Source organism: Candoia aspera, chromosome 7 (genome assembly GCF_035149785.1).
Source record: "Candoia aspera isolate rCanAsp1 chromosome 7, rCanAsp1.hap2, whole genome shotgun sequence".
Classification (NCBI taxonomy): Eukaryota; Metazoa; Chordata; class Lepidosauria; order Squamata; family Boidae; genus Candoia; species Candoia aspera.
The window spans coordinates 69,756,413-69,773,479 of NC_086159.1; the positions used below are offsets into that span (position 1 = coordinate 69,756,413).

The following is a 17,067-nucleotide window of genomic DNA, read 5'->3' on the forward strand; positions in this document are numbered from 1 at the left end:
AAGGCGGGACTAGAACTCTCGTACCACACCTGATTGGCTCTTGGGCTGAGAGAGAGGGACTGGCCCAAGGTCACCCAGCCAGCTTTCGTGCCTAAGGCGGGACTAGAACTCTCGTACCACACCTGATTGGCTCTTGGGCTGAGAGAGAGGGACTGGCCCAAGGTCACCCAGCCAGCTTTCGTGCCTAAGGCGGGACTAGAACTCTCGTACCACACCTGATTGGCTCTTGGGCTGAGAGAGAGGGACTGGCCCAAGGTCACCCAGCCAGCTTTCGTGCCTAAGGCGGGACTAGAACTCTCGTACCACACCTGATTGGCTCTTGGGCTGAGAGAGAGGGACTGGCCCAAGGTCACCCAGCCAGCTTTCGTGCCTAAGGCGGGACTAGAACTCTCGTACCACACCTGATTGGCTCTTGGGCTGAGAGAGAGGGACTGGCCGAAGGTCACCCAGCCGGCTTTCGTGCCTAAGGTGGGACTAGAACTCTCGTACCACACCTGATTGGCTCTTGGGCTGAGAGAGAGGGACTGGCCCAAGGTCACCCAGCCAGCTTTCGTGCCTAAGGCGGGACTAGAACTCTCGTACCACACCTGATTGGCTCTTGGGCTGAGAGAGAGGGACTGGCCCAAGGTCACCCAGCCAGCTTTCGTGCCTAAGGCGGGACTAGAACTCTCGTACCACACCTGATTGGCTCTTGGGCTGAGAGAGAGGGACTGGCCCAAGGTCACCCAGCCAGCTTTCGTGCCTAAGGCGGGACTAGAACTCTCGTACCACACCTGATTGGCTCTTGGGCTGAGAGAGAGGGACTGGCCCAAGGTCACCCAGCCAGCTTTCGTGCCTAAGGCGGGACTAGAACTCTCGTACCACACCTGATTGGCTCTTGGGCTGAGAGAGAGGGACTGGCCCAAGGTCACCCAGCCAGCTTTCGTGCCTAAGGCGGGACTAGAACTCTCGTACCACACCTGATTGGCTCTTGGGCTGAGAGAGAGGGACTGGCCCAAGGTCACCCAGCCAGCTTTCGTGCCTAAGGCGGGACTAGAACTCTCGTACCACACCTGATTGGCTCTTGGGCTGAGAGAGAGGGACTGGCCCAAGGTCACCCAGCCAGCTTTCGTGCCTAAGGCGGGACTAGAACTCTCGTACCACACCTGATTGGCTCTTGGGCTGAGAGAGAGGGACTGGCCCAAGGTCACCCAGCCAGCTTTCGTGCCTAAGGCGGGACTAGAACTCTCGTACCACACCTGATTGGCTCTTGGGCTGAGAGAGAGGGACTGGCCCAAGGTCACCCAGCCAGCTTTCGTGCCTAAGGCGGGACTAGAACTCTCGTACCACACCTGATTGGCTCTTGGGCTGAGAGAGAGGGACTGGCCCAAGGTCACCCAGCCAGCTTTCGTGCCTAAGGCGGGACTAGAACTCTCGTACCACACCTGATTGGCTCTTGGGCTGAGAGAGAGGGACTGGCCCAAGGTCACCCAGCCAGCTTTCGTGCCTAAGGCGGGACTAGAACTCTCGTACCACACCTGATTGGCTCTTGGGCTGAGAGAGAGGGACTGGCCCAAGGTCACCCAGCCAGCTTTCGTGCCTAAGGCGGGACTAGAACTCTCGTACCACACCTGATTGGTTCTTGGGCTGAGAGAGAGGGACTGGCCCAAGGTCACCCAGCCAGCTTTCGTGCCTAAGGCGGGACTAGAACTCTCGTACCACACCTGATTGGCTCTTGGGCTGAGAGAGAGGGACTGGCCCAAGGTCACCCAGCCAGCTTTCGTGCCTAAGGCGGGACTAGAACTCTCGTACCACACCTGATTGGCTCTTGGGCTGAGAGAGAGGGACTGGCCCAAGGTCACCCAGCCAGCTTTCGTGCCTAAGGCGGGACTAGAACTCTCGTACCACACCTGATTGGCTCTTGGGCTGAGAGAGAGGGACTGGCCCAAGGTCACCCAGCCAGCTTTCGTGCCTAAGGCGGGACTAGAACTCTCGTACCACACCTGATTGGCTCTTGGGCTGAGAGAGAGGGACTGGCCCAAGGTCACCCAGCCAGCTTTCGTGCCTAAGGCGGGACTAGAACTCTCGTACCACACCTGATTGGCTCTTGGGCTGAGAGAGAGGGACTGGCCCAAGGTCACCCAGCCAGCTTTCGTGCCTAAGGCGGGACTAGAACTCTCGTACCACACCTGATTGGCTCTTGGGCTGAGAGAGAGGGACTGGCCCAAGGTCACCCAGCCAGCTTTCGTGCCTAAGGCGGGACTAGAACTCTCGTACCACACCTGATTGGCTCTTGGGCTGAGAGAGAGGGACTGGCCCAAGGTCACCCAGCCAGCTTTCGTGCCTAAGGCGGGACTAGAACTCTCGTACCACACCTGATTGGCTCTTGGGCTGAGAGAGAGGGACTGGCCCAAGGTCACCCAGCCAGCTTTCGTGCCTAAGGCGGGACTAGAACTCTCGTACCACACCTGATTGGCTCTTGGGCTGAGAGAGAGGGACTGGCCCAAGGTCACCCAGCCAGCTTTCGTGCCTAAGGCGGGACTAGAACTCTCGTACCACACCTGATTGGCTCTTGGGCTGAGAGAGAGGGACTGGCCCAAGGTCACCCAGCCAGCTTTCGTGCCTAAGGCGGGACTAGAACTCTCGTACCACACCTGATTGGCTCTTGGGCTGAGAGAGAGGGACTGGCCCAAGGTCACCCAGCCAGCTTTCGTGCCTAAGGCGGGACTAGAACTCTCGTACCACACCTGATTGGCTCTTGGGCTGAGAGAGAGGGACTGGCCCAAGGTCACCCAGCCAGCTTTCGTGCCTAAGGCGGGACTAGAACTCTCGTACCACACCTGATTGGCTCTTGGGCTGAGAGAGAGGGACTGGCCCAAGGTCACCCAGCCAGCTTTCGTGCCTAAGGCGGGACTAGAACTCTCGTACCACACCTGATTGGCTCTTGGGCTGAGAGAGAGGGACTGGCCCAAGGTCACCCAGCCAGCTTTCGTGCCTAAGGCGGGACTAGAACTCTCGTACCACACCTGATTGGCTCTTGGGCTGAGAGAGAGGGACTGGCCCAAGGTCACCCAGCCAGCTTTCGTGCCTAAGGCGGGACTAGAACTCTCGTACCACACCTGATTGGCTCTTGGGCTGAGAGAGAGGGACTGGCCCAAGGTCACCCAGCCAGCTTTCGTGCCTAAGGCGGGACTAGAACTCTCGTACCACACCTGATTGGCTCTTGGGCTGAGAGAGAGGGACTGGCCCAAGGTCACCCAGCCAGCTTTCGTGCCTAAGGCGGGACTAGAACTCTCGTACCACACCTGATTGGCTCTTGGGCTGAGAGAGAGGGACTGGCCCAAGGTCACCCAGCCAGCTTTCGTGCCTAAGGCGGGACTAGAACTCTCGTACCACACCTGATTGGCTCTTGGGCTGAGAGAGAGGGACTGGCCCAAGGTCACCCAGCCAGCTTTCGTGCCTAAGGCGGGACTAGAACTCTCGTACCACACCTGATTGGCTCTTGGGCTGAGAGAGAGGGACTGGCCGAAGGTCACCCAGCCGGCTTTCGTGCCTAAGGTGGGACTAGAACTCTCGTACCACACCTGATTGGCTCTTGGGCTGAGAGAGAGGGACTGGCCCAAGGTCACCCAGCCAGCTTTCGTGCCTAAGGCGGGACTAGAACTCTCGTACCACACCTGATTGGCTCTTGGGCTGAGAGAGAGGGACTGGCCCAAGGTCACCCAGCCAGCTTTCGTGCCTAAGGCGGGACTAGAACTCTCGTACCACACCTGATTGGCTCTTGGGCTGAGAGAGAGGGACTGGCCGAAGGTCACCCAGCCGGCTTTCATACCTAAGGCAGGACTAGAACTCTCGTACCACACCTGATTGGCTCTTGGGCTGAGAGAGAGGGACTGGCCCAAGGTCACCCAGCCAGCTTTCAGGCCTAAGGTGGGACTAGAACTCTCAGTCTCCTGGTTTTTCTATACTCTGAGAAAGATTGTGGCTAATCATAAACAGTTACTAGGTAGTAAGTTCAGAAGAACATACTTCAGGGGAGCATGCATAACATCCCAAATATACAACTCTCCCATAATTATATTGCTTGGAATCATGCTCCATTGATGTCAGTGGGCTCTCATTCCATTAATGATCGGAATGACAGTAACAATATTTTCTTTCTTACGATGTCCACTGAAGGTTTTAGTAAGCAGTTGGGCATTTAGTTATGTAATCTGCAAAAAGAGGACTGATTCTTTATTGCCGGTCAAGTTCTAAATAACCCACACTTGAGATACTACAGAGAGGATATTTTCCTATTTGGAATTTCTCATGCACTGAGATTTACTGGAGAAGTACAACTTTAGATGCCACCATTGCTGGTGGGAAGGTTGTTCTCCACAGAAGAGAGCATTTCAATGGTAGCAATAGCCCCAGATCCCCCAAGAGGACTCACCACTTGAGATGGGATAGGAATTTGCAGGGCTCCCTGCATATTTCCTTCTATGCCCCTTTTCCAGGTGACAGCTGGTAGCCACTCTCTGGCTAACAGAGGTTGCTGTGGCAACCGACTGGGAAATTGAGCAGGTGACTTAACACATTTTTGTTTCAGATTCAGATTTTGTTTTGCTTTAGTTTAAAATAAATAACTGGACTTAAAATTGTTCTTCTGTCCCAATCCCCAATGAACATCAATGTTTATGTGACATTTGTCTCATAACACACAGAGTGAGGAACTGGCTCCTGAGCAGGCCAGATGATAGCAGAGAGCAAAGCTTAAGGAAAGGAGACCCCACCCCTTCTTGTAATGCCCACCCCATTGGAAAATATGTGGGGCAGCTGAAGGGCAACTGAAGCATAGCTGCAGCTGCTCTTAGAGAAGCTCCATAAGATGTTTGCCAGGATGGCCATGTGATCTATGCCAGGGTTCCTCAATCTTGGCAACTCTAAGCTCTGTGGACTTCATCTCCCAGAATTCTGGGAGTTGAAGTCCACACAGCTTAGAGTTGCCAAGGTTGAGGAACCCTGATCTATGCTACCTCAAACCTTCCTATTTGGAAAAAGGGAATGATCAAGGTGGAGCCATACTCTCAGGTATTTCATATGGGACACCTGTCAGCATTGCCCTGGTGAATGGGGATTTCAGGGGGGACGTTGGAGCTTTGATGAATGGGAGCAACCTTTCTCTCAAAGGCTTGTGAGACCAGTGGGCTGGCCGTGCTGGCTGGAGATCCCCCATCCTTGTTAAAGATTAGGATAGCCACTTGGAGTAACTGGCATGTTTGAAATGCCATTGAGATGTTACATCTGAATGTCTATACAACTCAAGACCTACAAAAGGGCCTGAAGGGCTCGGGCTTATCTTCATACATCATTTCACCAGACATTAGGAAACATCTTAGATAACTGGAGAAACCTCACGTAAGACTTCTGAGATCTTTAAAAGAGATTGTGATCAATATCCATGTGTCTATTGTGAGAGAAAGCACTTCTGCCGAGTGACAGAATACTAGAAAATACAGCAGATCTTACAATCCATTGAGGAACTGGAGCAAAGCTGAAGAAACCCCCCTGTTGTTTAATAATTAAACAAAATATTTAATTTTTAAATGTGAGCATGCATTTTTTATTATCTTTAATCCCAGAATGTTTAGCATCCCCGCTGTTCCAAGTCACATTCTCAAACCTTTTCTCTAATTTTCCAGCCTATCGACCGAAGAGGAGACCAAAATGCGTACCAGAGATTTCTCTTACCAAAGTCACACAAGCATACCCCAGATTCTTTCTTTATTTGATTTTTGGTTTTTTCTTTGCCTGCCTTTCAACGTAGATGTAGGATAGTTTATTTTCTTACCACTTTGACCTACCATGACCACCACCCACACCCTTGAGACAAGAATGTTCAACAGGAAAAACAAATAGAATCGTATTTCTCATTACAGCTTGTGGCAATGCAAAAATGTATTTATAAAAAACAAACGTTAAGCTAACCCCAGCTCAGCTATAAAAGCAGTGTGGGTCAAAGCCATCATTCCTTGCATTCGCCCTTGCTTTTCTGCCCAGTCCCCTTCTGTAATGCCTTGTCTTCTAGCAACTTTTCAGAAGTTAGTAATGCCAAGCTAGAGACTTCCTACTGCGGTTTGAATAATGCTCACATGTCTTGAATTGCTTAGAACTACTCTGTGCCATGACACCATTAACGTATTTTACCTTTTCAGGTGGATGGAGAAAGTATCAATGGTTTCCATTCCTTTCATGACAGTGTAAATTTGCAGCTTGAATTTTTTACTCCTTTTCTGCGTACAGGGATAAAAGCTTTGCTTATGGTTCTGCTAGTATTGCTGCCGACAATACACATATATGGAACGATCCTCAGAGCATGTTATATTGTGCAATGTAATAGGAGTTAATGTAACCATGTTACTTGGTTTCAGGTTGGTGAGATTCAGGTGGTACCAAGGATTTTATCCTGCTGGGTCTCAACCTGTGACTTGGGCCATTGACAATGTATATATAGGGCCACAGTGTGAAGAAATGTGCAGTGGACATGGGAGTTGTGTCAATGGGACCAAGTGCATCTGTGACCCTGGCTATTCTGGACCGACTTGTAGAATAACCACCAAGAACCCTGATTTTCTCAAGGATGACTTTGAAGGTATGGTGACCGTACTTGGATATTGTGAAAAAATGTTCTGCTACCGAACCATTATTCAGACCAAATACTCCTTACTTTGTAGACACATTAGTCCCACTGACTTCATGAAGACATTATCTAACTAGATTTTACTACCTCCACATTCTTTCCCTATCCTCCTTCAGTTGCTTTGTTTCTCTGACTGTTGCTGATTTTCCATGTACAACAAAAAAAATAAATAGATTATCCTATCTCTAGTAGCATGTAAAAAACTGTCAAGGATTACAAGGAATGGAAGCTGGGAAGGCACATGAATACACTTTCCAATTGCTTGCACTGGCCAGGAAAGATTCTGCTCTGTCTCTGCAGCAGCACTGTCCTCAGAGTATGGTCAAAAAAGTCAAGATGGTGTGGTCCAAGCTGCACCTCTCTTCTATATGCATCACACATAACAAACAGGCATAGCTTTGATAACTCCACTGCAGCCGCCATCCACCATCTTGACTTTTTTTAATCACATCCTGGTGGCATCCCTGCTGCAGAGGACAGCTGTGTGTTATATGTTGGAAATAAATCCTTAGAGATTGTTTTCTTAAAACAGAGTCCAAAGATTTCAGTTTGTGTAGACTTCAGATTATCCAGACAAGCTTTCCCATTTGACAAGTTCTAACCACAGAAACCTTCATGCCAATCTCTGTTGAACAATGGAACACACCAGAACCAAATCTAATTTGGTTCCGATTGCTCCCTTGAAGGCATTCCATCAAAATGAACATCAGCTGTCCCATTAAAAATTCTTTCTAAGTTTTTTTCTCCTTTGCTGCCAGAACAACAAACCCTTTTATATTTCTGAGAGGAGTTGCTCCCCTCTGTACCTTCACGAAGCACATGCTAGGCATTACAATTTGGGGTACAGTATTTCTTTTAGGATGTCCAATTGCAATGCAAAACTTTTTAAAACTTCCCTACTAATAAAGAATATACTGTGGGAAAATGACATTTTTACATTGACATTTGAAATGTACTATATACTATTACTTAATCTAAAATGGGTTAGAATTGGAAAAATGCTTCACCAAGCATTTGTTCACTTTATACACAATGGCCTGGATATCCCGCACAGTTTTCAGTTTCTAGCAGAAATGCTTCAGGATCAATCCTAAATCAGTGTGAATTTGTATTGCATTCAGGGCAACTGGAGTCGGACAGGTTTTTATTGGTGAGTGGTGGAAAGCCTTCCAGGAAATGTGGAATCTTGTCAGGAGGGAACAATCTCTTCTTTAACGAGGAAGGGTTACGAATGCTGATGACACAAGATCTGGATTTATCACAAGCTAGGTAATCTGCTTTCCATTGTTTACAAATATGCCAAGTACAATTGTGTGAACTCCTTTTTCTTTGGCCTAAAATCTGGAGGTAGTTGAACCCAGGGGAAAATCTCGCAGTCTTCTCTGAATTCCAGATGTTCTTCACCAGGGTGATCATGTGACTGTGAGCAGTACAAACTAAGGTCAGAATGCATTGGAATTTCATGGCCCTAATCCAGCCTGGTTCTGGTGGACTTCTTCCAGCAGTATAAACCGGAAGTGTCCTTTGAGGGTTGGGGCGGGGGGAATGACAAAATCAACATTATTATGCAAGCTCTACTTCTTTCACACATGTGTTGCGCCGCAACAGAGCAATGTTGCTTTTGTCATTTTGATGACAGCATCAGATCATGAAAGTACCCTGAATACATTTGAACCGAATTTATATATTGCATTAAACCATGGTTTGCTTTAGCCATTATTTGCAGAATAAGCCAAAGTGCCTAGGTTCATACATAACATTAAGCCCTAAGTTATGGTTTATAAACTGCAATAGCTAGGTTTCTTAATGCGTTAGGTTAGAACCAAATAAACCGCATTAGAGTTTTCCAGTAATGTTCCCCCACTGATGGCCCTGGGGGATTTGGACCGTTTTCCCATGTGACCCTATTGTTAGAAAGAGTGAGGCAGCCGCCCCCGCCCCTGCAAGAAATGCAGAGCTGCCACTTGAAATTTGTATTTATCATTATATTTTTATCACATCACCTGCTTGGTGATAGAACATATTTGAATTTATTTTTATGGGGGGGGGGGGTTGCCTCTGAAATATGTTTTGCATTTTTCTACAAACTGAAGACCAGCTCATCCTATAAATCTTTGATCGAGTTGCCAATCTGTGTTCTGCAGTAACAGGGAGGCCAACATCCCTTGTAGTATAAATAACTTTTTAATCTTATCAGATTGAACTCTTGCATGCTAACTGCTCAGTAAGGGGCTGCTCCACTGTGAACCATGATTGAAAACATAGTGTTTATTGCCGCAATGCCTTTGGATGCTTCATTCTGAGTTCCAAAATATTTGCAGCTTGCTTTGAATTGCCAACATTCATTTACAGTTGGTGACAGGCAGATTCTGATCAAGCTGGTGTTGAGCTATTTAAAATAGCAACTGTTAAATTCTAACGTTTATGTCGCGCCTTTTGCACATGATTAGAAATTCTTTGAAGGGAGGGGTTGCATCTAAACTGTTAAAAGAAAAAAAAAGTGTAAACTAGTTTGAAATTAAACTCCTGTTTACAAGTTACTGGGTGGCCCTGAAATTAAGCTCCTCTGACTTTAAAAATCTAAAAAAAAAACCCTTCCCATTTTCTTCAAACACATTAACCCTCGTATCTTGTGATGAAAAATTGATTAAAAACTCTGCAGAAATTGCATTTTAATATGGTCTTTATGTCTTCTGGACTTCTGGCATAACACTAATTTTTTTCTTGCATACTCTCATTCTCTGCTACAGGGCTTAATTTATATGTATTGCATTTTCCAAATAAACAGTAAGCTATACCCATAAAATGAAACCACTGGAAAAATACTGTATCACATTTTTGTTGCATTTCCCAATTATCTACTTAAAAGCAAGAGGGGTGTTGTATAAGAGTATGGCATTTGAATTCCTTCTGTGAAATGAAAGAAAAACTCCCAATTTTCCTTCCCTTGTGGATTCAGATAAACAAATCTTTGTTGAGAGTTGTCACTTCGTGTTTTATGTATGGACCTAGCACAAATATAATGAAAAGAATATGAGAAGAAACACTGGCTCCATATTCACATTTTAAATGTAATAATATTATTTTATTATTGATCTGAAATATATTTTGGTTATCTGTTTATTATTCTTTGGGATAACTTTAATCTTTGCCATTAGTCTGTTATTCTGTGTACTTAATGAAGCAGTATTGTTGTTTTCTGCTTTCAGCCCAGAATAATTGCATAAATCTTTTCTTAAAATCATTACCCAGTCATTTTGGGTTTTGAAGGGCTGCATTTTCCATCTCCTGGAAAGCTTGAGGATTATATTTATATTAATAACAAATGAATGTAGCTCATGGCTGTATTTTATGTTTTGTCGTTTATACACTGCCAGGTTTCTGGGCTAAAATCATGAAATTTCAGTGCAGAATCAAACTTACTAGGATGTGAACTCTATAAGTAAATCTATCTATTTATTGATTCCATGCTCATGCCTGAAGGATAAATAGCTTTTTAAAGTTCTTTTGATGCTGCTCTAATGGATAAACAAAATACGAAGGGTAAAGGCAAGTATTGCATTAAAAAATTGAGGCATAAGCCATACTGCTACTCATATTCAGAACAGAATGACAGTATAGTATTATCCATTATGGCAAAAGGAATCAAGGTGTCTTGTACAGTCTAAAATAATAATATATTCCTTCTAACTATGGCTCTTTTATTCTTAATGTAGATTTGTACAATTCTTCATGAGACTAGGATGTGGCAAAGCCATACCTGATCCCAGAAGTCAGCCAGTGTTATTACAATATTCTCTTAATGGTGGACTCACGTGGAATCTTCTTCAGGAATTTCTCTTCAGCAATTCAAGCAATATCGGGAGATACATTGCCTTGGAAATCCCTTTAAAAGCTCGTTCTGCCTCTACACGTCTCCGCTGGTGGCAGCCTTCTGAGAATGGGCATTTCTACAGCCCTTGGGTCATTGACCAGGTATGTCATCCTTTTTACCTTGAAAGATAAGAAGTGGTTAATCCCACTGTGCCGTTTTGTTTGTCAAGTGCCATTGTTTATTCTGAAAAATGTGGAGCTGAACACAGGGTGCTGATATCCATTTTGCTTCTTTGCCCTTTATAATGTACAAAAATTATTCCATTCCTTGATATTATTAGGTTATGGGTTTTTCTTCCCCTGTTGCCATATCATTCAATTAAGATGATATTAAGAAATGGGATGTTTGTGGAGGTGAATGTTTTCTCTGTTGCAGTGCCTGCCCTGTGGAACCATCTCCCTCTGAGGTAAGGATGGCCCCAACCCTGTTGGCCTTTCCAAAGGCTTTAAAATTTTGACTCTTCCCTCAGGATTTAGAGTCAGGAGTTAGTGAACCAGGTTTCTAGTTTGTCCTGTGTAGACTGTGGAATTTGTGAATGTAACAGCGTTAAGAGCCAAGGATAGTTTGCAGCTTCTTGTCACTCTTCAATAATCTGTTAGCAGATGATGATGGGGACTCACTTTTTACTTTTTAATAACTTTATTAAGGTTTCAAAATACAGTTAAAATATAAAATACATAAAAGCTTGACTAAAGAACTAAAAGAAAAAAAAACTCAGAAGTGCAAGAATAATAAGAGATAAAAAGAAAGTGCTTTCCAACCTTTTTCAACACAGATATAAATGCATATTATAGTAACTTAATCTCTCACACTTCCTTAAACCTTAAGTAACATTATTTCTATTAAAAAACAACAATGTAATCGTCAAAACCCAAAATCAAAACTTCATTTTCTTCAGTTACAAGCAAATAGTCCAAAAGCGGTTTCCAAGTAGAAACAGATCCAGTCACAGTATTTTCTTTTATCAATGCTGTCAATTTTTGCCATCTGCGTCAATTCCATTAATTTCACCATTCTTCCATTGTGGGAATTTGTACATCTTTCCATCTTTGCGCATATCTTGCTGCTGTTATCATATACAAAAACGAAGTCCCAAATTTTCTTTCAAGTTGTTGGTCCATCAAACCCAAAAGATGATGGGAACTCTCACTCAGCAGACATGATGCTTTTTCCATGGCACTTTTCATTCCCCTTCTAAAGTAGCCTTTCCCAGTGGCTTCTGCATGGGAAATCAAAATCTGCAAGTTGCTGGGCACGGCGTCATGATCCAAGCCATGCTTGTTTTGTAGGTGCATCACAACCAACATTGAGATTGCTACAGCAAGCTCACAAACCTTTGTTCCCATTCTGCAGATGGGCACTCCTCCCAGGCTGACGCCCTACAAATCTGTCAGGATTACAATTACAGTTTTAATAGACAAGTCTAATGAGGAATCCAGAAAGTTATAATTCCAATACATCTGAAGACCACAGGTTGGGAAACATTAAAATAAAGCAGAACCTGCTGTGGCCAAAAACTTGCATTAAAACAGTGTTATGGAAGGACTTGGAATAATTATGTTTTATATTTACATATTGTGATGTTTAATACTGAGCCATCTGCCTCTGCTTAAAATTCCCCAAAATATTTGGATATCAAATTCATGGCAGGAACAAATGCCAGGAATACAAATATTTTTCCTTTTACTTACAGGAAAAAGAGTGTTTAGAAGTTCACAGTTACTCACTGTTAATTAGATATTATCAGAATAAATAATATTAAAATGATTTCAAAAAATAGATGAATAATTAATTTTGATGGGGGGGAAAACAGTACGCTCGTTTTCCATTAAGTCTAAAACCAACAGTGAAGCATCTACTATTAATTTCAACCTGGAATTATTTGCATAATGCTGAGGGAGAGTAGGACCATTTTTCTCAGTACTTTACAAATACAATTCTGGTTGCAGTTGTGTACAGTTTAGAAGATCTTAGCAATTTAGCAGTAGACTTGTGAATAATAATTGCAAATAACCCTTTGCACACAGAAGATTAAGAGCCATGTATGTAAAATTTACTGCATCTCTTACCCTATTTAAGATGGGCTCATACAAAAAATAGGTTTTCCCAGAATTGCCTGCCTGTAAGCCATATTTCAGGTTCCCATATGCTTATGAAGTAGCTTGTCACATGGAATATATGCTGTTTATAAGTGCAGGTAATTTTTTTTTTTAATGCGGTCACAATGAAGTTAGGAATCATTTGGCACACCACTTTATCAAAACACAGGAAAAACTACAGAGTATCTTATTAACTGACTTTTATATACTTGGTCCCTTGTTGCATAGCCTTCTTCAGTCAGCTCACGCTAGTTGAGAGATTCTTAATAGTCATACTAAGATTATGATGCTATAGCATAAAACAATCCCTTCATCTTTTTCTTTATTGATATACAGTAAATCATTCCTTTTTTAATCTCACTCACAAAGTCATTCCCAAAAGTATGTATTTGAAACATAGGAAACCCACATTTAACAAAAGAGTGTTAGCAAACATTTCAGATTTAAAATTTCATTCGATAACACAGGTCCTAGTTCTCTAATAATAAATGTATTCTCTTCGTTGTATCCCCAGCATTTACTTTAGTGGATTAATTTATTATTACAGAAATTGACTGGTTGGATCCTGAAATGACTGTGGGTACAAATGTATAATTTAGGGATGTTTCTGATCTTCTCAGCTTTTCCTCTATGAATAAAAAGATTATAGTTGCACATTATGGTCTTCGGGATCAGAGGCAATATATCTTTGGATACCAATTGCTATGAAATATTAACCAGAAGACACTGATGTGTTCGTGTTCTGTTTATGAGCATCCCAGAAGAATGTGATTGGCCATTGAACAAACATAATGCAAGACTAGGTAGTCCTCTGATCTGACTCAGCAGCGCTGTTCTTCTCATGCTGTTGCCCAAAAGAATCTCTGGGGCCATGGGTCCTCCTGAATTATATAAGTTGGTGTAGAGACAGGTGAGGACAAAAGTAGAGTCACCCTAATATGTATTGATCAACACATTATTTAATAAACTTAGATAATTAAGTTATTTAATAAATTCAGATAATCTTGCATGATCATTGTATGATAAAATGATATGGATTTGTACTATTCCAACATTTATATTTATATATATATATATATATATATATATATATATATATACATACACATACATACATACATACACACACACACACACATATATACATATATACATATATATTTTAAAGTCACCCAATTAATTCTAAAATTCTGTCCAGTGTTTTGGTGGATATGTGGGTCACATATTGTTCATATAGAATTTTATAAATATTTTTCCAATTTAGATAAAAACATGACAGCATTTATATAGTTATTTGATCAGTGTTTTTACACCCCATGGTGTATCTTTTAAATTAGTCAGTTTTCTTTTTTGAAGCCTGAACAAAACTGGATTGATTACATAGCGCTGTCTAAACAGGAAGTATGTCTTCGATGCATTATTTATTTATCTATCTATCTATCTAATTTATCCCCACCCATCTCCTCCCATCGGAGGCCTCTGGGCAGTTTACAACAAGTTATTAAAACCATCAGAATAATACAAAAAATAAAATACTATAAAAATACTATAAATAGAAATAAAAATAAAAAATCCAAGCGATGAAACATCTAAAACAGTCCAAGTGTGGGAGGAGTGGTCTATAACAACCATCCCCATGTAACTCTATTCCCCTCTCCACCCCAAGCGAGGCGGCAGAACCAGGTCTTCAGACTCCGCTGAAAGGCCAGGAGCGATGGGGCCAATCTCACCTCTGGGGGCAGCATGTTCCACAGGGCGGGAGCTACTGTGGAGAAGGCCCACTTCCTGGACCCCGCCAGATGAAATTCTTCTACAGACGGGGTGGGACTGCACGATCGGGTGGGACGGGTTGATGTAATGGGGAAGAGGCGGTCCCTCAGGTAGCCTGGCCCCATGCCATGTAGGGCTTTGAAGGTGATAACCAACACCTTGAATTGGACCCGGAAGCAAACTGGTACCCAATGCAGCTCGTGCAGCAGTGGTGTTACATGTGTCCTTCTGGGGGCACCAAAAACAGCTCACACAGCTGCATTCTGGACCAGCTGAAGCTTCCGGATACTTTTCAAGGGTAGCCCCATGTAGAGCGCATTGCAATAGTCTATCTGAGAGATAACAAGGGCATGAGTGACTGTTCGAAGGGCCTCCCGGTCCAGGAAGGGGTGTAACTGGTGCACAGCACGTAGCTGCACAAAGGCTCTCCTGGCCACGGCTGCCACCTGCTCCTCGAGCAGGAGCCATGAGTCCAGGAGGACCCCCAAGTTACGCACTGGTCTGTCTGGGGCAGTGCAACCCCATCCAGAACCAGAGATGTTAATTATTCCTTGTTATTCTCTCCACACTGCTGATCCATCTGAGTTTTCCAATATTTGTATCATCATGTCCCAAAAGCTTGTAATTTCAGTTTGAAGGGGAAGATTTGAACCAGTAGAGTGGTTAGTTAATGTCTGTATAGCACCTATTTTCATTTGGGCTTCATTAAACAGCAAGTATAAAATATGAAAACTTAGTAATCACTGGGTGAAACAGCAATCGCTCATTTTATTGTAAACCGCCCGGAGTCCCCTGTTGGGGGAGATGGGCGGTATATAAATTTAAATAATAAAGAAATTTAAAAATGTGTGTAAAAGAACCATTTCCATGTGACTTCCCTGCGGGCAATTAAGTCAGTGTTTGTGATTGCATTCTAGATTCTTATTGGTGGAAACATTTCAGGCAACACAGTCCTGGAAGATGATTTCAGTATCCTGGATAGCAAGAAATGGCTTCTCCACCCAGGTGGAACCAAAATGCCCGTGTGTGGTTCCACCGGGGATGCTCTGGTCTTCATTGAGAAAGCTAGCACCCGCTACGTTGTAACCACCGATATCACAATCAATGAAGACTCCTTCCTCCAGTTGGATTTTGCTGCTTCTTGTTCAGTCACCGACTCTTGCTATGGTAAAGGCCCTTTCTTTAATATTGTCGTTGACGTTTTCGGTTTGCCCAGCCGTGTTCTTTAATGAAAGATTCAGAATTGAAAAAGAGACTCTTCTCCCACACCAAAGAGATAGTTCCTTATTTCTGTCCTCACACTCTGCAGCATTCCCCTTCAATACATGATGTACTGATTTTATTCACATATAACCATAGGAAAGGTATATTGACTGGAAGTGGTGATATTAATCAAGACACATCCAAGTTAATGAACAAAATTTGAATATGTACAATTGGAATCACAGTGAAACTACTTGTGAAAAATAAGTTTCACAGTGGGGTGAAAGATTGCTTCAACTATTGGTAGCACTGAAGTTTGATGTACTTATAAGATGAGGGCAGGAATCAGTCCTGCCCTCATCATATAAGTACACCATTGCAAAGCAAATCTTACAACATTGTATAATTTCAGTTGTAAGATTTGCTTTTCAAAAAACACCTCATTCCAGAATTTGAGATGCTTTTCTATTTCCTTCAGTGGTACACACATGGATCTTCCAGTGAATTCAGTGGGAAGCCCATACTGATGTATAATTTCCATGGGTATATTACAGGATGTTCTTTTGTCCTAGATGTAATATACATGTAGATCACATGTATATTACAGATGTAATATACCGTACATCTAGGACAAAAGAACTGGACATTTCTTGTATAAACCTCCCATCCTGACAACGATTTCACATGACTTCTTGTTGTATGGGTGCCATGCTCTAAACGATTACAATGCCTGTAACTCAAGAGACTGAAATGCCACCTTACATTTTCTTTGCACTTATAGAAGTTATATATTCAACAGCTAGTTTAAATTTGACTAGCAGGAAACTTGATCATGTATATCAGCTCAACGCAGCATAAAAATGGAAATGAAGCTTAAAGAAAATCCATAAAGCAGATAGCTAATTTACTTATAAGTAACGAAGCTGTTTTAATGTGGGGAAATTAACTACCAGCCCAAAATACAATCATTACACTTCATTTTAAAGTTCCAATTCGTTCTACTATTATAGTTCATCTGTCAGCAGTCTTATCCATGATAATTATGCCATTTATAACCAAGTCATCCCAGCTTATCCGGCTCTGTATGTGTACGCATGGACAACTTTTCTCTCAGCCCAACTCGGGGCAATGTAGACTAGCCTCCTTGTGGTGCACCCCGGGCAACGTGACTTGTCACGGCTAAATAGTCTACACATCTGGCTGCTGGACCTCACAAGGATTTCCCAGCAAGAAAAAAGCAGCATGAACACCAAACTGCTATGCCATATGATTAAAAAAAAAAACTTTTCTGCAAATTGCTGGAGCACTTCTGAAGCAGCTGCATGAACTTCCAAAGGATGGGGTTGCTTAAACTCTTCAAGGAGAGTCCTTCACTCATGCTGACATGCTTTGCAAAGCATTACTTTGGGATGTTTTGCACAGCTTTAACAACAATATCCACCACTTTATTCCTGCAGTTA

The 17,067-nt window shown here is 43.4% G+C and overlaps 1 protein-coding gene across 1 annotated transcript in view; it reads left to right on the plus strand.

The window, feature by feature from the left end:
• The window catches only part of RELN (reelin), a 165,668-nt gene that overhangs the window by 107,539 nt on the left and 41,062 nt on the right, over positions 1–17,067 (plus strand). Inside the window, exons 34-37 of the mRNA XM_063308080.1 lie at positions 6,393–6,613; positions 7,783–7,930; positions 10,378–10,636; positions 15,322–15,571. Of these exons, the coding sequence (XP_063164150.1) occupies positions 6,393–6,613; positions 7,783–7,930; positions 10,378–10,636; positions 15,322–15,571 (878 nt within the window). The remainder of the gene's footprint in view (positions 1–6,392; positions 6,614–7,782; positions 7,931–10,377; positions 10,637–15,321; positions 15,572–17,067) is intronic.